This window comes from Morone saxatilis, unplaced genomic scaffold, assembly GCF_004916995.1.
Source record: "Morone saxatilis isolate NCDOM2014 unplaced genomic scaffold, NCSU_SB_2.0 Contig11, whole genome shotgun sequence".
NCBI lineage: Eukaryota > Metazoa > Chordata > Actinopteri > Moronidae > Morone > Morone saxatilis.
In genome coordinates this window covers 25,794,163-25,819,153 of record NW_023339663.1, presented here as the reverse complement: position 1 = coordinate 25,819,153, position 24,991 = coordinate 25,794,163, and the positions used below count along the sequence as shown (strand labels likewise).

Sequence of the window (24,991 nt, the reverse complement as noted above, 5' to 3'; positions counted from 1 at the left end):
AGATTCTGATAAAGCTAGAAACCAATCCCCAGAGAGTCCCTATATGCTTTTAGATCAGTGATGAGTGTTGAGTAGGGCTGTTCCAGTACGGACTTTTGCATAAAACCCTGATAGTGATAGTTATTGAGGGTTGTGGGTTGAGTTACTTTAATTATGGTTTGACAATTGTAGATTTAAAGGTCCATTAGGAAACATTTAAGAGAATCTGTTAGCACTCCATGAATATAATATTCATAGGTAATTTTTCATTAGTGTATTATTACCTGAAAATAAGAATAGTTGTATTTTTTAGAATGAGTTGTTTTTAGAATTTTTCACTGTAGCTTCTCCTACATGCTTAGAAGACTGAGTGTGTTTGTGAACAAAAAATGACAAGTAATGTCAAGAAGCAGGTCCTTAAAGATTGGAACTGACGATGCTGTGTGTTCGGAACGCTGCAGGTGCTCCAGTGTTTGCTTTCTTTAACTTCTCCTGGCAGTGATGACCTCTTATCCCAGAGGGCTTTGGCCTCTAGTGTGCCCTCTGTCCAGCCTGCTTCTTCAGCCACACCTCCGTCCCAAGCTCCTCCCCTCTGTCTTCCAATCCAGATCATGCTGCAACCACTCAGCAAGAGGTTCAGATACCACTTCTATGGGAATCGACAGACCAACTCCCTTGGCAAGGTCTCTCAAACACACATGGCACACATACACCAATGTCAGACTTGCTCTCTGAAGTTTATACACACCACTGAAAACAAATAGACCAACTTCAGTCTATGGGTGTAATCCAAGTCAAGTTAGACAACACATTTGTCCGCACATAAATTGTTGAACTAAATTTAAATACTATGTAGCTAATTACTTAATAATTTTAGATTACGCCATAATAATGCATCAATACATATCCTTCATACATTACATTCAGTTATTTAAACATCTTAACACAATTTCTTTTCTTTTAGCCATACAGAAAGCACATTGCATATGTAAACACTAGTTGTCCCCACGGAGGATAAGTAGAAAATTTGTTTATTGCATTAGCCTTTGGCAAAGCTTAAAAACCTCCATCTCTGTCTGTGTATTTTTCAGCCAGAGTGGTACCTCACTCAAGTTCTGATGTGGATGAGTAACAGTTCGACCTTCATGGAGGAAAAGATCCAACCCATCCTGGAGCGAGCTGGGGCCACCATCAGTGCTAGGGTATGCTGTTACATAATAGGCTCTACTCAACTGCTTTGAGCCCCTCTGGTTAAGTGTAGTCCAAACAGCTATTCAGTCTGATTTTATCTAGACCAAAATCCTACGCACTGAAAAGAAATATAGAATACGTTAAAGGTCCAGTATGTAACATTTAGGATGATCTGTCATCAGAAATGGAATATAATATTCATAGGTATGTTTTCATTAGTGTTGATCACCTGAAAATAAGAATCGTGTTTTCATTACTATAGAATTAGCAGTTTTTATCTACAGAGGGAGTGGGTCCTCATCCACAGAGTCCGCCATGTTTAACCTCCATGTTTCTACAGTAATTCAGAATGGTCAATCCAAACACTGGCTCTAGATGGAGCCTGTCTCGTTTTTTCGCATGTTTTACTGGCACCTTAGTTTCCTAAACGTCCTATGTAAGAGGTTTCTCTGGCTTTATGAAAACTCTTTAGCTTTATTCAACATCTGAGGAAAGGCTGATTGGTGGTCATGTCAGTTATGAGCAGCATTTTCTTTCCACTGACAGTCCTCTTTTCACTTTATTGAAATGTACAAATTATCAGGTGTCACTTACGTGAAAATAAATGTAATTTGATTAGAAACTGTGTTAAGCCATCAAGGACTTCATCAATACACTGCTGTCTATCAGCTGGGTACAGTAACTGTTGTATGTGTATGTGTGTGTAGGTGGAGCTGTGTCGAGGCCTGTTGTCTCTGGTTCAGGAGAAGGTGGCCAGTGATGCTTCTAGGCTGCTGTACGATGATATGATCTTTTGTCACTTGGTGGAGGAGGTGCTGCAGTTTGAGAAGGAGCTGCGAAGCAACCAGTTGTATCCAGCAGTGCTGCCTGGTCTGCTTAACCTACTGCTTGAGGATGCAATCCTTCAGAAGTGGCTCACTGTGGAAAAGAAGAGTAAGTTGTCAAGTATGATAGAATTTAATTTAGTTGTATTATATACTTGCGTTATGGCATACAAACTGCTCTGCTTCAGAACTATAAAGCTTAAAGGGGGACTTGGCAACTTTTTCAGCTTAATAAACTGTTACCGAAATCATTCTGCGACGCTTTCGCTGTTCCGTGAAAATGGGTGACCCCCGCCCACACCTCAAGCCGGCAAGGCGGAAACAACCTTGCAACTTTTGATATCGTCCCGGTAAATTGGAGATACGGAAGTATCGCGAGAAAAAACGCCGCCTGAAACCTTTCGGCAATTCAAATAACGGTTAGTGTATAATGTATTTACCCACCTCGGTAGATATCTGCTTCCACAACGAAAAAGTTGCCCGGCGAAAAAAAGGCACATCAAGCAGCGGCTAGAAGGGGGAGGAGGGTCAGCTGAGTTTTTTACGACGTTGTGAATACACGTCCCCATAGCTGTAGGGGGGAGCTCGTTGAGAAAACATGCATGACAAAAAAAACAGCGAAGAAATGACTAGAGTTGCCAAGTTCCCCTTTAAATTATTGCATAGAATAAAAACAAAAACCAAAACATCAACGTGCACCATAGTTCCAAGAATCTTGAACGAAACAGTCGAGAACCTGAACTAATTTGGTGGAAAAAGGGCCAGAGTGGAGGTTATTTAATTTCCTAGCAAAAATGTTTGGCTCAGTACTGACACCTGCTTGCAGAGAGCACCTTTTGGCCTGTTATTAAATCAGTCACAGAGATAACGTCAATTAGGAATAGCTGATATGATATGATACGCGGACGCTGTGCTGCATCATTGTTAACGACACTGTATTTCAGTGTATTCATTTTGTAAGAAATGTATGTATTTCAATTAATACATTTTCAGATAAATCATTATCGTTCTGACATATCGATAAACAAGCTAAGCAGTTAACAAACTGTAGAGGGCTTGCTCATGGTGGGAACCTTTGAGTCTCTTAGGAATAATTTTATAAGGATTACGGTCTAGACCCTGCCCTCTACTTGAAAAGTGGTCCTGAGATCAACTTCTGTTATGAATTGACGCTATACAAATAAAATAAAATTGAATTCAATTCAATTGAATATACACAAAACTCAAAATGTATCAGAAATAAAAGATTAGCATGCCAACAATGGCACACGAATAAAGTTTTATTGAGATCACACAATCCCATAAGAACATGCTACAAACAGAGTTCCCAAGCATCCTTGAAAACCTGGAAATTTAGAGACTAGTTTTCCAGTCATGGAATTTTATTAGATTATTTCCAGGATATCTGGTAATTTTATGTTGTCCTGGAAATTTTTTAATGTCCTTAAGCCCCTGATTCAGATACACAAAAACTCACTATAGGTGTTTTGTTCAGGAATTTTTGTTTGAATCCTCAAGGAAGCCCAGTGCAAATACTGTAGCCACCCATATCTACATGAATACAGCCTATTAATGATTACATTTACATTTGTGACTGATAAATACACACACAGCCATCTTAATGGCATGTGCAACAAACTTTAACTTTGCAGAAGATTAATTTTCTGTAAACTAAAATATATTTGTTTTTTACTTGATTGAAACTGTTACTTATGGGCTGTAGCCAAATTAATGTTACAGTGAGCAAAGTGTATTCAATTTTCTGGAGACCACTCTGCTGGTACTGCAATGAAAAAAAATGGCTGTAGTGAGAACAGTCAAACACTTCATGAAAGTGTGCTTACCTGTAGTGTCCCGTAAATGCTGACCACCCACCTGTAAGGTACCTGAGACTCTTCATCATGAGCCCTGCATCATTAAAAAAGGAGGAATAGAGCTGGGGTTAAATATGTCAATAATAGACCTGCCAGTAAATTGTATTACTGTTTGTGAGCGTGAGTCCTGTATTGTCAAGAATAATGTTATATTTCTCTGTATCTACAGTGGCAGTAGAGAAGATGGACGCCATGCTGTCGGCCGAGGGAGCTTGGAGCTCTCAATACAAAGATATCAGCGATATGGATGAGCTGAAGGCTCCAGATTGTGCTGAGACTTTCATGACTCTGCTACAGGTCATCACTGGTAAGGCTATTCATTTCAGCAATTCTGATCTTTTTGAAGTTATTGTCAATATACTAGTTTGTTGGAAAAAAAAATTAAACATATACATGTAAAACAGAATATGTGTTTTTCTATTATTTAAAAAGTAAATTGCAACATTCAGGTGAACTGTACAGAGCAGGTCATGATGAGAATATTTCATATATCATAAGATAACTAGTGCAAGGTAGTTAAGCTGGCTTTCTACACTTTGTTGTGACTAGCTGCTCCCTCAACTGTGATTATGTGATTATGGCTGTGACACTAGTTTTTAATGCTACTGACTACATGGCTGAGTTGTGTGTATATATTTACTGGCACGTTGCTGTGTTTCTTAGTGCAGTACCACCACCAAATGTTGATGGTAGAGTGTGAAACTGTCCTTGTGTGCATAACATACAAAAAATTCGGGACCTGCTCAAAAAGTGTTACTCTATAGCGGTCAGAAACTGCACAGGGTACATTGTAGTAATGTATGCTGTTAGAGCACATAAAACATTTGTGTTTTTTGTCATCCTTCTGTCCTCAGAACGGTACCGGACTTTGCCCTGTCCTTCTGCACAACTGAAGTTTCTGGGGCTACAGAGAGAACTGGTGGATGACTTCCGTATACGGCTCACCCAGGTAATAAAGACAAAGACACTCTGGTATTAATAAAGGAAAAACACTTCTTTGATGTAGGAAGGACAGTGAGCTTTTCAGGATCACTGGTAAAGAAGGAGAGAGGCACTCTGCTAATGATTATGAGGAAAACATTGAGGAAATGATGGACTGGACATTTCACCTGAAATTCGTAATACAGTGAACTGTCCTCACAGTGGACCTCTCATTAATGCTTTTCACTTGGTAAAAAGTGGGATAGGAATATTAGAAACTGTAGTCTGCTGGTAATTTAACTTAAACTAGGTTGTATATTGTAAGACTGGTTGGTGAACAAGCTAAATTTTCAGATTATACAGTTTTTCTTTTTTATTTTGTCATGTTGTTTTGTTGTTTTTCGTTGTGGAGTTTTGGCCAGTGTACTTGCTTTTTCATTGTTTTGTCAAAATTGTTTGTGTAATTATTTACAGACAGAAATCAGTTTTAATACGGAGATAAAGTGTGTGAGATAAATGAATGAGGCGGAGGGGGTTGATATAGTTTTTTTTCCTTTCCAGGTGATGAAGGAGGAGTCTCGCTGCCCCCTGGGTGCCCGTTATTGTGCCATCCTTAATGCTGTCAACTACATCTGCACCATCCTGGGAGACTGGGGGGACAATGTGGTGTGTGGCGTTGGTCAAATGTCTTCATTTTATTTATTATTTATCCAGCAGGATGTTGTCATGGCTGGACAGAAGACAGACTCAAAACCCAAGCACAGTATTCACTGAGATTCGCTTGTCTGCATAAAGTCAGTCCTGACTTGGGGCTCTCCATTTTATAATATACAGGCCAACCCAAATCTAAAATGGTCACTTTCAAACGTTGATGTCAAACAGCGTGCTACACTAATTTCTTCACGATTATACAAATACTAACCAAAAGTAGTAGTAGTATAGTAGATTAAGTACACTTTGATTAAGTTATGCCATCAATAAAGAAATTTCACACAATTTTTCAATTTTTCCCAGTAGCTTGGTCATCATAAATACAAACCAATCTGGGTAAGGAGTGAAGGCTGGCAAGATGGATTCACACGTAATCTCCAAAATGAAACTTTTCTCGATTCCTATTTTGAATAATATGAACATGTTATTCTACAAATATTTATTTTTCATTCAATAAATAATACATAAATACATTTAATGTTAAACCTCTAAACACAAGCCACTGCAGAACTTAAATAAAATGGTGGGAATCTAAGCCGGGATATAATGTCAGCCTTCAGTACAGACAGTTTTGACTTGGATACATTTTAATCGGTACGGGAAAATAACTATGCTCTGCACTCTGTACCATCACAGAAATGTATGTCTTTCACCTTCTCGCTGACTGTTGTTTTTATGTCTCCAGTTCTTCCTGCAGCTGCAGCAAGCAGCGGTTTCACTTGGTGAGGAAGTATTACTGGGAGGTCTGGGGATTATGGAGGTGGGTCGCCTGGCTTCTCTGGAGGGCTCTCTATTTGAAGGTCTGCTGGCATTGCTGGATCGACTTAAAGGAGACATGATGGGAAGACTTCTGGAATGGACCATTAGGGAAATCACAGAAAAAGCCAGACCATACTGCCAAGACAGGTGAGACATCAGCCTGTTGATGAGGACAGATACTCAACAACTCTACAATACAACTCTATCCTAGTGATGAAAATCCCAACCATATTCAGTTGCAGTGGGTCTGGTAAGGACAGTGTAGCCTTAAATTTACATCAACATACAACAGTAACATATATTCGTTTTTATTGAAATTTTAATGTTAACTTTTGAATAAGAAGTGCTCCTAGGACTGTACAGTAAAGTTGTTGTCCACCACTGCAGAGACAGTAGGTTTGATTCCAGTAGTGGTACCTCTGGCTTGGTTCTGCCAACGTTCTTCCAACGTTCACTTTTTTTAGTGTTTGCAGGTTGGAAGCTGGTGAGGATTCATCATCCCTGTTAGTGACTCCTACTTGGTTGAAGGGTCTGTACAGCAGGGGGTGGAACAGTGTATTAGCGTCAACCTTCCATGCTTTATGCCTAGACATGGGACGATATGAAAATTATATGTCATGACTATCTTGTCTGCATAATATGCACCAGTTGTTGAGCTTAACTGTAAGGAGACTTCAGTTGGATATATTCCAATTAATAAATGCAAAACTAAGGAGTGCCATCATGAAACCAAATAATATAAAATAAAAAAATCTTCTTTTTGGGTTTAGAAATATGGGACATATGGTTTACAGAGCAGAAATGTATGGTCACTATCAAATGATGCTAACTAATTCTTGTCAAAACAGCCTGCACCACGCATTTCTTGAATATATATTATACAAAACTTAATTTTCTTAATACTTGTTAGGTAAACAACATATAACCACATATTTAACTATGCTGCCATCATGCATAATCTGACAGTTTTATCACCCCTATTTAGCTAATCAGTGTCAGGTATGCCTTCCTCTCCACTGATGTCCCTGCTTCCTTATCACTGCCAGCAAAATACACTTAAAGGACCAGTGTGTAGGATTTAGTGGCATCTAGCAGTGAAGTTGCAGATTGCCACAAACTGAACACACTTCATGTTTGTATTTGACAACCGTGGAATGAAAACGGGCTGTGAAGTGTGTAGGAGAAACTACGATGGCTGTGAAACTGCAGAAACTACAGTCAGTGTTTAGTTTGTCCGTTCTGGGTTACTGTAGGAACATGGCGATTCAATGTGGCCGAGCTACGGTGTCTGTAGGAGATCATTCTAATCTGATGAAACGAAATATTTTTATATTCAGGTGATTATACACTAATGACATACCTATGAATATTATATTCAATTTCGAACAATAGATCCTCCTAAATGCGTTACACACTGGACCTTTAAACAACCATCATTGCAGATGAAAATCTATCTGATCTGATTCTTTTTGAATGTCATTCTTATTTTCTGTTTATGTAAAGCACAATTGCCTCTGTGTTTGCAATGTGCTATATAAATAAAGTTTCCTTGCCCTAATCAAAGCTTTGGTTAGCCTTGTGACCATTTGACTCAAATTAAGAATTTCAGAATTCTTTCAGAGGTAGAGGAGATTTAAAATTGTTATGAACGAAAATCTAAACTTTGAAAATCATCGCCTATGACTATTTTATTGCCCTGAATCTCTTCCCACAGTTTTTGTGCTACTAATTGCATTGATCATCAGGGTGGTCAACGAGTAAATGTTAGCACTGATTTATTCACTGTGTTGCTTTTAATCTTTTATGTCTCTTTTACTTTTCTTTAGGTGGTTGTCCCTACCATCCCAGCATGACCAGTCCACCATGACCCTGTCCAGTTCAGCATGTCCCATGATGCTCTGTGTGAGGGACAGACTGTTGAACCTTCATCAGGTCCTGAGTCTCTCTCTATTCCAACTTGCCTGGCAGGGCCTGGCGGAAAGACTGGACAACTTTCTCTACCAGGATGTAAGATGCTGATAAGCACTACAATCCCACTATACTATTTGTGTGCCAGAGAATATTGAAAACAAACCTCAAAGTACATACATACTGCCAGGCTGTTTTGGGGTGGTTTAGATAACTCAGACATTCTACAGTGGCACATAAATGGTAACTCAGCAGCAAGGAAAGACGCAGAATTTTAAATCTTGATTATGCTTCCTACATTTTAGAGGCCCCAGTAAGATGAAGTAGATGATGAAGATGCAATTTCAGTGTAATTTCTGACGTTGTTTATAACGAATACGCTTGATGCACTATGCTGTTACTTAGGGATGGATATATGATATATGATATTCTTGTGTTTTGTGATAAAAAGCACTCAATTTATCATTGTGAATTTCTATTATTGGGATAATTGAGAATATCCTCACATGGTTTGACTTGAAAAAGCTGTCTAGCTCACCAACATAAAGTCCTTTATTGATTTCTTAATTTATTTTGAACAAGGGGACAAGGGGGAGCCTGCATCTTTCCAGTTATTCCAAAATCCTAAACCTGTCACCAACTTGTCACCAAGACTGAAGGTTTGCCCGTTGTATCCCCCACAAAAAAATAAATTAAACTAGATTTGTGGACTAAATGTAGCACATATAAAACTTGAATACATCACCTTTTCCGTGAGCATGATTTCTCAGATAGATTTTCATCCACAGTTGTTTAACAATAAAAAACAACTCCCATGATCCCATGCTTCACAGCGTTCTGGAGCATTGCTTTGATGCAGTAGAAATGACATACTTTTCATTTAAGTCCATAAATAAGTCACCGATGTATGTAAAACAGGGGCAGGTAAGGAAAAAACCTAAACAGCTGGACTGTGGATTCTTAACCAAACATTTAAAATGAAACGGTATCAACATCTCCATGTGTTTCTCTGTCAGGTGATCCTGTCTAATCATTTCAGTGATGGTGGGGCAGCTCAGCTTCAGTTCGACATGACCAGAAACCTATTTCCTCTGTTTGGGCACTACTGCAAAAGACCTGAGAACTTCTTTAAGCAGTAAGTGTGTGTGTGTGTGTGTTTGTGTGTGTGTGTGTGTGTGTGAGCGAGAAAGAGACAGTCATCATAATGCACATAGAACGCACATGTGTATCTTCACATTAAAGCTATAATATGTAATTTCCTCATTAAAATGTCTAGAAACACTAGACCTATGTTCAGATGTCTGGATCTTAAGTTATCAGAGAAACAAGCTAAGCTAACGTTAGCAGCAGCTCGGCTCACAGCCCCTCCGGGACGTCCTTTGTACATATTTAGTGTTCTTTGAATCAGGTAACTTTATTTTTACCAATAGGTAAATTTGCTTTACAGTAAAAGACTAAGCATACCTCTTGACAAAGGAAAACCTTTATTCTACCGGCATTGTAATTAGATTTTCTCTATCTCTTCACAGTGTCAAGGAGGCGTGTATCATCTTGTGTCTTAATGTGGGCTCTGCTATTCTGCTGAGGAATCTCCTTAAAGAGTCAGAGGAGGAGACGAGAGATTGGGCAGGCACGGAGGATCCTCCACCAGAGTCTGCATTGCATGAGTTGGGGGTTTATTGCTTGGCACCCTGTGATGTGTTGATTCTGCTCAACCTAAGAGCCTCCTGGCCTGGACAGTAACAATGATCCTTGTTGGTGTAGAGGGGGCATCAGATTGAGCGCTCTGAAAAATTTGCTTTAATCTTCTATGTAAATGTTCATCACATAGTATTTAATTGTCATTGTACTACCTACTTACCCATTATCTAAGTTGACTGAAGTACAAAAACAAGTACAAACAATAATTGTCCTTTGTCTGGTGGATTATGTAATAAACTCTGCTTACCTGCAATGATCTTACCTTTAGTTGCGCCATGACTACTGGTTCATGTGTTTTTTAAACAGTTTTTGACAATGAGATCAGATGGAATTTCAAAGTCCGGTGTGTAATATTTAGGATGATTTATTGGCAGAAATGGAATATAATATTCATAGCTATGTTTCCATTAGTGTATAATCACCTGAATAGAGAGCATCAAAGAGCCTTATCCTATACCCAACAGGAAGTGAGCCTATTTGCATTTAATGTGCAATATTTGGGCATTTTCTGCCTTTTCCAAGGGTTGTACATTAACAAACTTCGAGGCCTGCATTGTTCACATCATTAGTTTGCTTGGAGTCATCCTCTTCACTGCCTTCCTTGGCTACATTTTTTGACACATTACTGCCACCTGTTGATGAGTGGACCCATGTGAAACCATTGGCAGGAAAATGTATCATGTCACCTATATGCATGTCAAGATGAGCATCCTAATGTATGCACACAAGAACAACAAAACAGGGTCTCCAAAGCGCTACTAGTGCTCAGAACTGCCACTGTCACAAAATGCCACTCATTTTCTTCAATTAGTTCATTAATTAATCACCTCAGACTGGAAATGGAAATGAACTGGATATTTATAGTGTTGGCTAATTACCATGACCACATTATTTCTTTAACCTTAACAATGTGATTTTAGTTTCCTTAAAGCATCAACAAGGAACTTTCAATTCATAACTGAGTTCACAAAGAGGCTGAGAAACACTACACCTCTACACCTCTCTCTTTAAGCAGATCCTGTCCCGTTCTGCTATTCAGCATACAATTTATTACGTAATGACTCTTAGTAAGGTAACAGTTCCTAACAGATAAAACGGTATGATGACGGTATAATTCATACGATTTGAGCTTTCAGTTTGATTATTGCCATTTAAGATTTTACGTTTTAAATGTCTTTTTTTTTCACTGCCACTTTTTTAAATTATCATTTTACATTTTACATTTTTCAGGTTTCATTTTAAATTTAATTGTGGCCCGATTATTCTCAACCGTGTAGTAAAAATAATAATCTTTTTTAATGTTGTCTTCTTAATTTGAATAATTTTAATTATGACCAAAAGTATCCTCCATACAACGGAAGCTATCCCGGAAGTAGTAACCATTCTATGCTGAAGAGCACCGGAAACTGGAGCAGTTGAGTAGTCCGGAAGTGGAGTTTTGACAGGTCAGTTCGGCTCGCAGTGGAATTTGAATCTCTGCTCGTCAAAGCCTTTAACATGTCGGCCAGGAACCCTGGGACGAAGTTCGGTGAGTAGCTGAAAGCTCAAACTCCAACCAGCCCCCGTTACACTGAAGTCAGTGTCAGGTCCTTCCAAACACGTGTGCTCATCTCCCGTTACAACTTAAACTTTACCAGCCTTCACGTAACTTGTAACGTTTTATTAATTATAGCCGTGCACGTAAATTCACCTTTCACCGTTTAATAACAAATACATGTTTTCTTAAAAACAGTCAAGAAAAGCTAGCGTCGCGTTAGCCTCAGCTCCTGACGGCTTAATAAGTAACAGTTCAGTGGTAGAGGTAAGTGACCTGCTGAGCACCGACATGTTACCGTAACACTGTAACACTGTAACACTGTAACGGCCAGCAGTCCAGTCTGAAAAACACTATGGCTACTTTCACTCTGCAGTAAAAAGTGAACCAAATTTCTTTTCTCTCGGGGTCTGATCTTTGAACAGCACACATCACATGAACAATCAGATCTGAGCAATACATCAGAATTGAACGCGATGGTTTGCAGTGTGAATGTAGCAACTAAAGTGAAAAATAATTACAGTGACATGGCTGCTGTACTACAGTCAGACAGTGGCCCTGTAATTGAGAACTCATGACAGCCTATCTCTCCCTGCTCACCTGACTAGTTGTACCCTTCTCTGCCTCTGCTCAGTATAGTCCAGTAAATCAGCCCTGACATGAACAGCATCAGTGTTCTTGAATTTCACTGTTAAAAAGCAGCTGAACACTAGTAATCACTCAGCTCCACCATCATCATTCTCTGACACCTTTCCATATAAACAAGCCGGTCTGTCAAAGACTTACTTGAATGCATAATGCATTACAAAGTTGGGAAATCTTCCGTTTGTGTTTGACTTACCCAGAGTCACATGAGAGAATTAGGGCCTTAGGGGCGACCAGTATGTTTTATTCAGAGCTGATGCAGATACTGATTATTAATATTCAGCTAACTGATAACAGATATTTGGAGCCAATATACATTTTAAAAAAATACGAAAATATAAACCTCAAAATTTAGAATAATCACTGATTGAGTGTTAAAAAGTACTGTACAATTTTGAGGTACTCGTACTTCAGTTGAGTATTTTAATTTTATGCTATTCCACTCCACTACATTTAAAATATTGCAGATTCATATTATTGATACAAAATATAAATACTCGCCTGTTTGATCGGACCACACGGGCCAGTCTTCGGTCCCCATGTGCATCAGTGAGCCCGTGACCCTCTCCAGTTCACAGCTTTTCCTTCATTGGACCACTTTTGATAGGTTCTGATCTACTGCAGACCCATCCCACAAGAGCTACAGGTTTGGAGATGATCTGACCCAGTCGTCAAATCCTTATGTTTGTCCATTTTCCTGCTTCTAAACCCATATTGGTTGACCACTACTCCAAAGGGCCCAACTCTTCAACAACTCCAAAGCTTTCTTATTTAAACGTTGCATGTTAGTGCTTTGTGTTAAGGCTAAACACATTGGAGGTGTGTCTGTTAGATCCACCAAGATTAAAGTCACTGATTTTTCTCATCTGACCACATTACCTCTAATGTTGGACAGCTCATGTTAAAGCTGCTTACAATAAAATAGTTTCATTGTTGCAAAGAAGGTCGGTGGTTAAGTTGTCATAAATGCTGTTTAAGAAACTTTTACAACCTGACAAAAATTTAGAAGGCAAAAATAGTTCAATGTAAACCCACTGACATTTTTTTTTTTTATTCTTCTACATTTCCTGCCCCTGGCCGTCAGACCTGGAGTTGATATCGAAAGTGAGAGTTAACACACAGGCTGTCCTGAAGAGAGCTCAGCACATCCAAGGACAGAAGATCCCCAAGAAACAGTGGCAGGTAGAGCTCTGCTTTCACCTCCATTGTACATACTGGGACATAGTGACAAGTAGCCCATACTACTTTATTTACATAAATATGGATGTATATGTCTGTACCTGTATGCATATGTTAATGTTTATTTTTCTCTATTCTGTACATCTGAACTTACAAATATGGTCACAAAACAAAAGTAATTAGGAATGAGTCATGTGTATAAAACCTTCACAGTACACAGTACATGTCATTTTATATTGCAGTATTGCAGTAATGATTTATATTGTGATATTTTCTGGAAAATAAATGAGACAGGAATATCTGTTTTGGTTGATCAAGCAAATTCCAAATTGTAAACATTACCCACAGTTGTCTGCAGCCAATGATATCAAGGGGATACCACAGTATTAACTGTGTGACTATTTTATACTGTCTCACAGTATGTCAATGTATCACCCAAACCTACAGATAATGTAAGAAAACAGATGTCACACTGATAATCTTTTGACAGAAGTGAGATTTAGCTCTGAAGAGGGAGACACCAACACTGTTTGTTTCCATGTTGGGTGCTATTTGTCCCACAGGCTGCTTGGCTGCTGAAGGCTGTCACATGCATTGACCTGACAACTCTGGCTGGAGACGATACACCGTCCAACGTCCATCGGCTGTGTATGAAAGCCATCCAGCCTATCCGATACGACCTGCTCAAGAAGATTGATATGCACAACAAAGGTCTGCTACTGCTGCCAGACACGTGATGATTAAAAAATCACACACACATATACATCAAATATTATTTCTTATTGGTCTGGATGGGGCGATTATATTGCGATATATTATGGTGAATTATTATGATAATTGTGAATATCCTCACATGAGTGATTTTGATGATTATTGAGACAGTTTGTGAATTGCAATTATTTTGGTGACGATAATTTTGACATGAAAGCGCACAGTCATAAGTTGGAGCTTTTTAATAAGAACACTCTGATCGGCCACCGAATGTTACCGGCTGATATTCGCTCTAAGTAATCTGATCAGATAAGACATTTATTTTATCCCACGGCCTTTCCTGTTTTACTCATCACTCCAGATCCTGAGTTTTCCTCTCTGTTGGAGCACTGATTTTAGCTCCATATTGTCTGATGTGTGTGTGTGTGTGTTACAGCTTCACCAAAAAAAGTATTTCACAGACTCCTCTTTACAAAATCTCTATAATAACACAGTCCGTTTAATTTTTTCTTAAGTATAATACAGACTACAGAGAGAATGGAGTACTCAAATGTTGAACACATTATACTAACACTGAAACAAATGTTGGGTTTAATGCATTAGAAAGTAATCATTACTGTAATCACATTACATTAGTCTGTAAGATAAGAAAAGTAATGTAAAGTGAATTGTCTAATTGAACAATGGCCTAGTGCCGGGAGGAAGGTTAAAGAAGAAGCCTGAAGGTATGTATGATGTTAAAAAAATGAGAATTATATAAAAAGTTTTCCCAAAAGCAGATATAATTCAAAGTCACTCACTTTACACAAACGTCTTGCAGTACACTATTTGAATTAATTGTACCGTTTTTAATATAAGATTAAATATCCTGACTTAATTGTTTCGTCTAAAGACATAATACAGGCAAGACATAATAACATTGTACTCACCAAATTAATGGCAGAGATCTGCGAACATGGTTACATCACAAATAGAAGGTGAATAAATACGAGCAGTCAGACGATCAGGTGAAGGTGACCGTAAACTTTGACCCTCAGCAGCTCTGAAGCCTGTTCTGGATGTCGCACTGTCTGTTCACACCTGAAATCAACCTGCAGAGGGCAACCCAGACCAGTTAATCACTGTTTTATCTTCACTGCTCTGCTGCATGTATTGTGTTGTTGGTCAGGAATTACTACAGCAGCAGTGTGTGTGTATCCATCCCGTGTGGCTGATGCCGTCACATCGCTAAAAGCAGCCAATTCTAGCCTTCCTGTTGCCTCAGGTAAGTAATCTGACACTGAATCACACCTAGTAACCCTTTACTGCAGCAATGAATTGAATGGTGTAGTGTGTAGTGTGTAGTGTGTAGTGTAGTGTACCTGTAGAAAATGAATAATAGGCTGTCCACACCAAGAACGATAACTATAAATATATATTTGTAAAGATCCTTCCAGCGCCAATGAGAGTGTTAACTCCCCTTCATGAACCCATATACTTCTGGTTTTCTTTTAGTTTCTCTCTGCAATGTACAGCAGTAACAGCTCATCAATAACTTAATACATTTTCCCATTAAGCTGCCGACACTGCTGGAGCGCGCAGCGTGCGTAGAGGGGGTATTGTTCATCAGTGTGGATGCTCACATCATTATTGTTCTTGGTGTTGACGGCCCTTAATTCTTATACTTTTGCTGACAGTATGTTCTCCATCATCTCCCAGTGGCCACTGGTTTCCCAGCAGGCCAGACACCTCTGAAGACCCGCCTAGAGGAAGTGCGCATGGCAGTGGCTGACGGCGCCACTGAGATTGACATCGTCATCAACCGGACGCTGGCCCTCACAGGACAGTGGGAAGGTACGTGTTGAGCACATAATGAGAAAGACACACAAAGTAAATTTATTTACTCTGAATGTGGCCTGTAGGTCCACAAGAACTCATCTTCTTTGAGTTAAAAACTTTTTGTTTTTAGAATTCTTTCTCAAGAGCAAGGAGATTTGAAAAGAAATCACTTTTAATTTAGAGTCTGTGTTTTTAGAGCTTACATTTCTGTTGTTTTAAACGAATGGCCCATCATTGCAGTGGAAAGTGAAAACTGACAAAACAGTGTATTTCTTAGGGCTTACAACTGTATGACATGGTCTTCTTTAACAGACGTCGATGCCCTGTTGTCATGGTACCGTAGATGTTGAAACCTGTTATGCCAAGCATGATTAGGACTTATTATCCACGATGGTTGAAAGTTAAAAGCTGTGCTTGACAGTCTCTGTTCATTCTCAATACAGCAATGAATTACAGACCACATGTGGGCCAGATCTGGTAGCCATGTGACCGGTTATCAGTGTTAAGCAGTAAGGCATTACTAGTAGTATTATTAGTACTTTGCATGCCTCCTTAAATATTTTTTTTTTTAATTAGTTGGTCTTTTCTGAGGGTAAAAAAGATTTTTTGGGTCGAATTTGAGGAAGAAGTTTTCTTTGTATTTTAGACAACTTGTGAAACTGAAATTCATTTTCTCACAATGGGTGCAAATTATCTTTATTCTTTCTAGCCATTCTTTTTTATGGTGCCCAGTTTCAATAGTGTTGTGGCCACTGAGTCTATATCTATCTTTTATAGGATCTTTAATTTTGGTTAAATATTTTACTATTTGAAAGTCTCTGTCTAGTACATTATAGCATTATAGTTTATTTATTAATTGGATTTCTGTTTGAAATATCTTGTCTTATTATCTTGTGATTAGGGAATTATTTTTGTAGCATCACTTTGGCATATGAATATCATTTCCTCATTTTGTTCATACAATGTATTTGAGCTCAGATAGCTTTGTTGCTCTACGTATGCTCTGTCTTGGTGTAAATCTGAATCTGATTCTAACAAGTGGTTCTTTTTTAAATTTATTTAGTTTGGACAGTTTCTATAGACTCTCAGTATGTTTTTACAGAACTCTAGCTGTACTTTTTCAATTGGGTTTGAGTCCCAGCCCTCTTGTTTAATTAATGGGCCCCAAACTTCACTTCCATATAAAAAGATTTTTAGGACAAATCTTTATTGGGGGGTTTAATTTGAATAGGAATGTTCTTATACTCTAATAAGCTCCTTATTTATCTGTCAATGCACTTACAGCCTTTACAAAATGTCCTGAAACAGTGACAGTGAGGCCTAGGTATGTATACTCTGTTGTATGACTCTGTGTTGTCTCTTCCAAAATAAACAGATATTTTTTAGTTGGTTATCTTGCTTTTTTTTTAAATAATAGAATTTATAAGTTGTATCTAGATTTACTCTGATTGCCGAGTGTTCACAGTAATCATGAAGTATGTTCAAATGGTCTCGCATTCCTTGTTGTGTTTGTGATTGTTTCCTTCTAAGTCAAGTCCTTGATGGACCCCAATACATTGTTGAAAAAATGTTGTCTAATTTTTACAGCACATTTTACAGCACTCATTTTCTAAGTATTTAAATTTAATCACAACATAAACTCTGCTTCCATTCCCATTTTGAAGTAACTGATAGAAAAGACCATTGTGCCAAATAGAATTAAAAGCTTCCTTGAAATCAACAAAACAAGCATATATTTAGTTTTTTGGTATACTTGTTTTTGAATTAGAGTATGGAGAGTTAATATGTGGTCTGGTTTACTAGCCAATTTGGGATCTCTACAGATCTTTGGATTAGGGTGTTCCTATAGCTTGTAAATATGTAATTAGTTTGTTTGACCTTCTCTCTCACTCTTTCTCTCTGGATCTGTGGCCTACATGCTCCTATAGCTTAAAGGTAAATGGTTTGTTTGATCTTGTAAATATTTAAATAAGTTTGTTTGACCTTCTCTCTCACTCTTTTTTTTTTTTCTAGATCTGTAGATCAGGGTGTAACTAAAATATGAACAGAGTTTGACTTTGACTTTCACTCTTTCTCTCTGGATAGGGCTTACATAAAAATAGTTGTTTTGTTTTGTAAGTATTTAAATAGTTTGTCTAGTCTTCTCCCTTCCATTTTTTTTAGTTTAGTACTCCTTATGTCCCTGTAGTGGGTTGGTGATTGTTCGGCAAAATAATAATAATGTTTTAATGTAAATTTTAGAAGTTGGTTTGTATTTGCAGAGCAGTTTGCAGTGATGCATTTATTGATCCAAAGGTTAGAAATAAACAAGAAACAGTAACAATAATGACAACTGATTGTACACCTCAGCTTTTTATTTACATATAAATGCAGGGAACAAAGTATGTTCATTATGTGGAATGGAAATTAACCTTAGTTTGGGACAATGGTTAAGTCTGGGACAGTTGAAAGTAGAGTTTGGGACAGTTGCAAGACGCTGAGAAAAAAAATTAATATCGAGCCCTGTCCCTCCTCTCTTCTTCCCTTGTCAGCACTGCATATATAGTCACGTGTAGACTTATAATTAAATGAGCCAGTACGGCTCAACACTACGACATGAACACTGAATACTTTAAACCATTGCCAAAAAAACAGTGCTGAAATGTGTCTGGCCCAACATAGGGCCAGAATGGGTCCATCTATGGTCATACAGTTAGTTGAGACATGGCTATGTCATGGGCCATATGTGGCTAGCAGATCTGGCCCATATGTGGACCATAATTCATTGCTGTATCTGGGCCATGTGCATGGACCAGGCGAATTTATGCAGTGTGGGTGAAGGACTGTGAGTGGAGAGTGTTTGGCCAACTGCTGTTTCCAAGGTCAGAGAAAGGGAAAATGATTTAGTTGTAAAAGTGAATAATTTTCTCTCACTTGGAGAACCTCTGGTTTGGAGTCAGATGGCTACAAACAACAAGAAAACATGAAAGCCATTTCTGCTTCTTACTAAAAAGCAAAAATAACTGTTTTGTCTCAGGGTACTGTTTAAGTAATTAATGTAATTATCAGATGCTGAGAAATTATTTTATTATTATTATTTTATAGCTCTAGGTGACACTAAAAAACAAATAATAATTAGATCATTTTCTGTATTTCAGTAGGTTCAGTCCTGTGTTTTCAGTTTTGATGATGTGACCTTTTGTTGACACTTTGTTCAAATGTTTCCTGTCTCCCTATACAGCTATGTATGATGAGATTTGCAGTTTTCGGGAGGCCTGTGGTGACGCCCACATGAAGACCATCCTGGCTATTGGAGAGCTGGGCACCTTCACCAATGTCTACAAAGCCAGCCTGGTTGCCATGATGGCTGGTCAGTCTTACCACAACTTAACATGCTGCTCCGACATGTTTCAGCATGTTTGTCACAGTCACAGTACATTCACACACATTCATTTAAAGCTGGGGTCTCCAACCTTTTTCAGTGCTATTTATACTTGACATCCATGTTAAATTGATACTTTCAATAAAATAAAATTGGGGCGTTTATCAGCTTTAGTCAGTTTCATACACAAGGTTAAACCACCTTGATTTGAAATTGGGAGTGTGGAAGTTAGTTGTTCTCTGGTTGTGGTGGCTACACCATTTTGATAATGGTAAATGGACTGCACTTATATAGGGCCTTTCTAGTCTTCAGACCACTCAATGCACTGTACACTACATGCCACATTCACCCATTCACACACATTCATACACTGATGGCAAAGGCCATCACAAGCAGAAACCAACTCATTCATCTACATTTATAAACTGAAAGTCAATTTACTGAGTTCGCCTAATCAAGGTAAACCAATTAATTCATACGCATATCATGAAAATCTAAAAGTGCAACTTTTTGCAAGGGCCGAGGCCACCATTTGTGACACAGAATTGTGTTTGTGTTACCTTAGAATGAGCTGTTGTTATCTACAGATGCCGCAGGTTGCCTTTCATAGACCCTGCCATGTTTCTTCAGTAGCCCAGAACGGACAAACCAAACACTGGCTCTTGGTAGGGTGTTGGCATTTTTCGTGCTTTTCACAGTCACTGTAATTTCTCCTTTGGGCTCGGAAGGGGAGGGTGAAGTGAAGGAGTTTCAATGTCACTTACACGGATGCCGCTAAATCCTACACAGTGAACCTTTTAAGATTAAGAGATTAGAGAACATGCTCTGTGGACACACATGTTGGAGACCCCTGCTTTAAACAAATAGTTTTGTTTCAATTAACATTTAGTTAACATTTTAACAGTTAACAAATAGGCTCATACTCTTTCCTTCTGAGAGTGAGAGACTTGTCATCAGACTGTATGTGTTATGAATGTGAAACAGTAAATAACACACAAATCACATATGGCTCTAGTGTGCGTGTGTGACTATGATTTTGTTAACATAGCGCAATTTCATGGTGACATTCTGCGATGTGTGAGTGGCACCTGAATGAGTGTGAAAGCTGTAGGATGAGGCAGAAAGAACCTGAATGGCAGCTGGAAAACACTGGAATGACATGGTGTCTGCAAGTCCTGGACAAGACTTAAAAAGGAAAAAAGTTTACCCTGTGGAAGTTCAAATCTTTGTGAAAGTGGGCTTTTCTGGTACTGGATTATCCGCCTAAAACCCTCTAGTTTCACAGCATGTTTTTTTGTAAATGACAAACAATGACAAAAAAGTACATTTTAGGTATTTTTCAGTATTTATAGAGTTTCCTAAAAAAGGGTTGATGACTCATTCTGCGCTCTAATCATTTTGCATTCAATTAAACACTTTCTTTCGTATGACGAGTGTTTCTGAGGGGCGATATATTACATATTCTGGCCGGGCCTCACTGAGAACTGTAAAAAGCACAACTTTATAACTTTATTCAGTGATTTTGGTGAAACCGGATCAGAAAATATTTTCTGCTTTTCCCTCTGATGTCCTCTGGCTGCTCAGCTTCAACTCTCTGAGTTTCATTTATAGAGTTTTAGATTGAACAGATAGCTTGAACTGATAGCTAAAGTAGTGAACCACTAATTAACTGCTGCTAACTGTATTTGCCATTACTGGGAAACAGAACCGGGCTGAGCAGTCGAACAGAACTGGCATCAAACACATCCTCTGAGATCAACAGGGAATAACGTTCCAGTACCGAGGTCATTTAGTTTCCTGATGGTAAGATTGATCAGTAGCAGGTTGTTTTCCGTCTCACATTGACCTGTCTGTATATACAACAGGAAGTGTACATTTACGCCTTTTAAGTCTATTTTCTTCTGTTTTACATGCTCAACTACATTTACTGTGTATTTGGCTCTGACCTACATTCAGACATATTGAGGCTGCAGTCTTGAAGAAGCCACCATGCGTGTTGTGTTGACTGTTAATAGGAAGCATTTTTTCCATTTTGGGATGGCATTGGTCTGATTTGAAAGAGGTTTTAAAAAAATCCAAGTTTCCAAAATTTGTAGGCTTCCTGTAATTCCTGCCGTCATCCGCCTTGTGGCACTGCTGTTTAGCTTTTTAACTTTTCCTCTTGCCTTTAGAAAAGGCAAACCTGATCGGTGGAGCTCTCCCTCTCTCCTGTGTGCACACACACACACACAGTGTGCTTAACTAGCCATCACATAATAAGCAGATTACAGAACCAAATTGTCAGGGGCTCTGATAGAGATCATTATTAAAATGCATTGCTTTTGTCGCCACACTCACTCCTTAATCTCCCCTTGTTCCTATGAATTGCGTATGAGATTCATGAAATTGAATGATAATTTCACCTATTAATCTCTGATGCAGGCTATTTTACTCTGCTGTTCCCTGCCAGTATCCCCCTGCCCACGCAAATGAATAGAGCTTCATTACCGCCACCCGCATTTAATAACCGTTATCCATTATCTGGTAATTAAGACTCCCCATAACGAATCTTAAGGATTATGCCAGTTTGAGGACGAGGGGAGAGAGGCTGAAAAAAAGACCTGACTGGAAAAATACATAGAACATGTCTTTAATGAACTGGAAAATGTTCATCTTGCTCTGTTCAGTAATGAACAGTCATTATACACCAGGGAGGCAGAAGGGCTGATTTTTTTTTTTTTCTTTCCTGCAGCCCGCAGTTTGTGGGTAATCTATTAAAGAGCGTCATTTCATCTTCTATTTTTATCAGCAAAGCTGATAAAACATAATTGGCTGTGAAGGAAGGGAAGGAAAAATTAAGGATTTTATTGATGAGCGTGCAGCTGCCCTCTGTTAGCCATCAGCAGCAGCATATGTTCTTGTCTGGCCAGACCAGACTGTCGGAGTAATGCCCTGTCCATCCTCTCTGCCACGCTGTCGCTGACTCTGCTTCCTTCCTTCAGCAGCTCATCTCATGTTGAATCTTCCTGTACAGTTCTGAATGTGGAGCAACTGAATAACAAACGTACTGACAGATGAACGATAATCGCAACATGACAATATCTGCAGCACTGTATTACATGCTCCACTGTGTGTTGAAGACTACATGTCATCTGTTTAAACCCGACAGGTTCCGACTTCATCAAGACCTCCACTGGAAAGGAGGCTGTCAATGCTACTTACTCTGTTGCCATAGTGATGGTGAGGGCCATCCGTGACTACTTCTTGCGTACGGGCCACAAGGTACAGTACTTACTCCTGGCTTTCTGTAGGCTGTAAATATTTTCTGGTTAATGAGGAGGAGTTAAAGTGAGCTGGACCCTGCATGGAGTTTTTCCTCTCTACTGGCCGAAATATCTAATTTGTTAGTTCCATTCAGTAACCAGCCACGGGATTTTAAAGGGCAGGAACTGCTGCTTAGTAATTAGCTGTTCCAATGTCTGTGGAGATCAAGAGCAAAAATCTGTGCAAACCTTAAAACTAGCACATGCAGTGTTGCCTTCAAATTTATGACACCTGCAGTCAGTATGCACATGTTGCCAGGCACTGGTTGTCTCCATTCTAGACAATGCTTGAGATTCCACTATACGAGCTGATCACACTGGCAGGAAGTCAGACACAGAAACAGCATAGAGAATTTAATATTGTCAATTTTCAATATAAAATACCCTTTGCAGACTCCGTTCTCTGTTTGAATTTCACACTCCATCAATGTTGTGGCACCAGACCACAAGTCAGTAAGTCAGAGGAGAGAAACAATCTGTTTTGTATCCCTTTTAAAATATACCGTGTCACAGATTTGGCTTCTCAAAGGCGTCCCTGGTGTCATTTCAGGGTAAAAGTATCTCAAACTGTAATCTGTATAACCATATAAAAAGCCTAGTTTTATTTATTTTTATTTTACTTATTACAATAAGTGACAAAAAGACAGGAGGGATCTTCTCCCCACACTGTAGACTGGACAGTTGTGTGCTGTCATACACATTCATCATGGCAGAAGGTGGATTAAAGCAGAGTTTTGTTGGCAGACAGAGTCAACAGAAGTTTTCATCAAAGAGGATATTCAGAAATATGTTCACATCAGCAGCCAAAGGCAAAGACACGTTAGTATGACTGCAGTGATGCTTCATAGTCGCTTGTGCTTTTTTTTTTTAAATAGTAAAGAATGCATAATTACAAAAAAAGGGAGTGTTCTAAGACTTAAGTGAAGTGTGATATGTGCTCCCTCAGGTGGGCTTTAAGCCAGCAGGAGGGATCCGGACAGCTCAGGAGTCTCTGCTGTGGCTCACTCTGATCAAAGAAGAGCTAGGCAACGACTGGCTCTGCCCCCTCCTCTTCCGCCTGGGAGCCAGCAGCCTGTTGGCTGACATCGAGAGGCAGGTGGGTACTCGACACGCACAGTATGCGTAGTACTTACCTTTCTGCAAGTACTTTTTTCCCCAAGTGTTCTTGTTTTTACAGATCTACCATCACGTTACTGGGCAGTATGCAGCCTATCATGAGCTGCCTATGGCCTGAAGCTTTGGACATCCGGTTTTAATGACCAATCAGAACCTCAGAGTCACCACACAAGCCTCATCCATTCTTTCAACTACACTCATGCTCAGTGCATTGACTTAAGACTGGGACCAATTTCTTATTTATCTGTAGTAACTAATGTGCCCATACAGACCCTGTACTTGTGAAACGGGTATGAACAGGGCAATAAATTTGTCGCAGTATTACTTTACAGATAAAATAAACCAGTATATCATGTATGTCAGTCAGTGTAATGGATGAATTAAACTGAATGTGTTTCATGTGAGGCAGGAAGAACTAGTAACTTCGAGTTAAGAAAATAAAGAGCAAATAAGATGATATCAATTTGGTTTTGTCTTTCATATCATGAAAGTCTTAGATTTAAACTATGGTCCTTGCTGAGTATGTACCATTAGTATTAAGTCATTTTTGGACTTGACTGTTATTCTCCTCTGGTTGTGGACTCAGTAGTCCCAACAAATTTGTCCACATCATCTCACTGCAGGCTTTAACATGGCTCATCCTTCTTGTCCACTTAATTTGTAATTGGTAAAATACCTTATGACCTTAATAAAACTATTAGTAGGCACATATGTGCTATACATTAAATATTTAAAGTCAGATGCTATTAGTGAATTTGTATTCTTTATGTTGTCATTTTGATTATTTGTTCCTTGATAGCAGTCTAACCTTTAAAGGGGACCATTGTGCTCATTTCCAGCTCTACTCCACTAGAGTAGCTTTGCATGATTCACAGTTTGAAAAAAACTCAATTTTTTTCTTATACTGACCCTTTATGCAGTTCCTCAGTTCATCCTCTGTGTGAAAGAACCTGCTTTAGCTCCTGTTTCTTTAAGCCCTCCCTCTGTAAAAGCCCACTTTCTTCTTATTGGCCAACTTCTAGAAGTAGGCCACCCAGTGCTTTTGAGAGCACCGCCTCATCCTCTTGCCAATGTGCACGACAGTATATGTCAGTTTAGCTTGGCCACGTTTAATATGACATCTCGTCATTGTGACAATATATAAAAAAGCAATGGACTTGGACAGCACTCTCATTAAACTTTTTCATTTTGCCAAATGGACGTTTTGGGCAAGACAGGTTGAGCTACAAGCACAGGCACAGAGTCACATGATATAAAATACACAAAAACTCAAAAACATTGTATACACAACGTAAGAAATACTTAATTAAAAACAAGCCAATCAAAACAAAACAATCTTTATTTATATCATGGGAATGAGGGTATCAAAGAAGTTATCCATTATGTCTTCTCTGTCTCATGTAATGTCGTTCACTCAAGCTGTGGTTATGGGAAATGGTAAATGGACTGTATTTATA

The 24,991-nt window shown here is 38.8% G+C and overlaps 2 protein-coding genes across 2 annotated transcripts; both read left to right on the top strand.

Moving 5' to 3' along the window:
* Positions 1-478: 478 nt before the first annotated feature.
* On the top strand, positions 479-10,135 carry rint1 (RAD50 interactor 1; the record flags this gene model as incomplete). Its single annotated transcript, XM_035682352.1, is given in 10 exon segments — positions 479-662; positions 1,071-1,181; positions 1,878-2,103; positions 4,038-4,175; positions 4,723-4,817; positions 5,351-5,455; positions 6,186-6,406; positions 8,086-8,266; positions 9,184-9,302; positions 9,697-10,135. Coding segments are annotated over 10 exon segments (1,594 nt in total), but the record flags the coding sequence as incomplete, so codon positions are not given.
* Positions 10,136-11,256: 1,121 nt separating this feature from the next.
* On the top strand, positions 11,257-24,269 carry dera (deoxyribose-phosphate aldolase (putative)). The gene is made up of 9 exons (XM_035682354.1): positions 11,257-11,396; positions 13,132-13,229; positions 13,790-13,937; positions 15,106-15,201; positions 15,636-15,770; positions 18,976-19,104; positions 22,265-22,377; positions 23,365-23,514; positions 23,596-24,269. Exons 1-9 carry the CDS (start codon positions 11,366-11,368, stop codon positions 23,650-23,652), a joined length of 957 nt encoding a protein of 318 aa, XP_035538247.1. The 5' UTR covers positions 11,257-11,365; the 3' UTR covers positions 23,653-24,269.
* The last annotated feature ends 722 nt before the right edge of the window (positions 24,270-24,991 follow it).

Excerpts from the sequence above, each read along its gene's own strand:
- dera (XM_035682354.1), top strand. The coding sequence starts at position 11,366 with ATGTCGGCCAGGAACCCTGGGACGAAGTTCG. Across the intron at positions 15,202-15,635 it reads TAGCCTTCCTGTTGCCTCAG|TGGCCACTGGTTTCCCAGCA; the intron begins GTAAGTAATCTG and ends ATCATCTCCCAG. Across the intron at positions 19,105-22,264 it reads CCTGGTTGCCATGATGGCTG|GTTCCGACTTCATCAAGACC; the intron begins GTCAGTCTTACC and ends TAAACCCGACAG.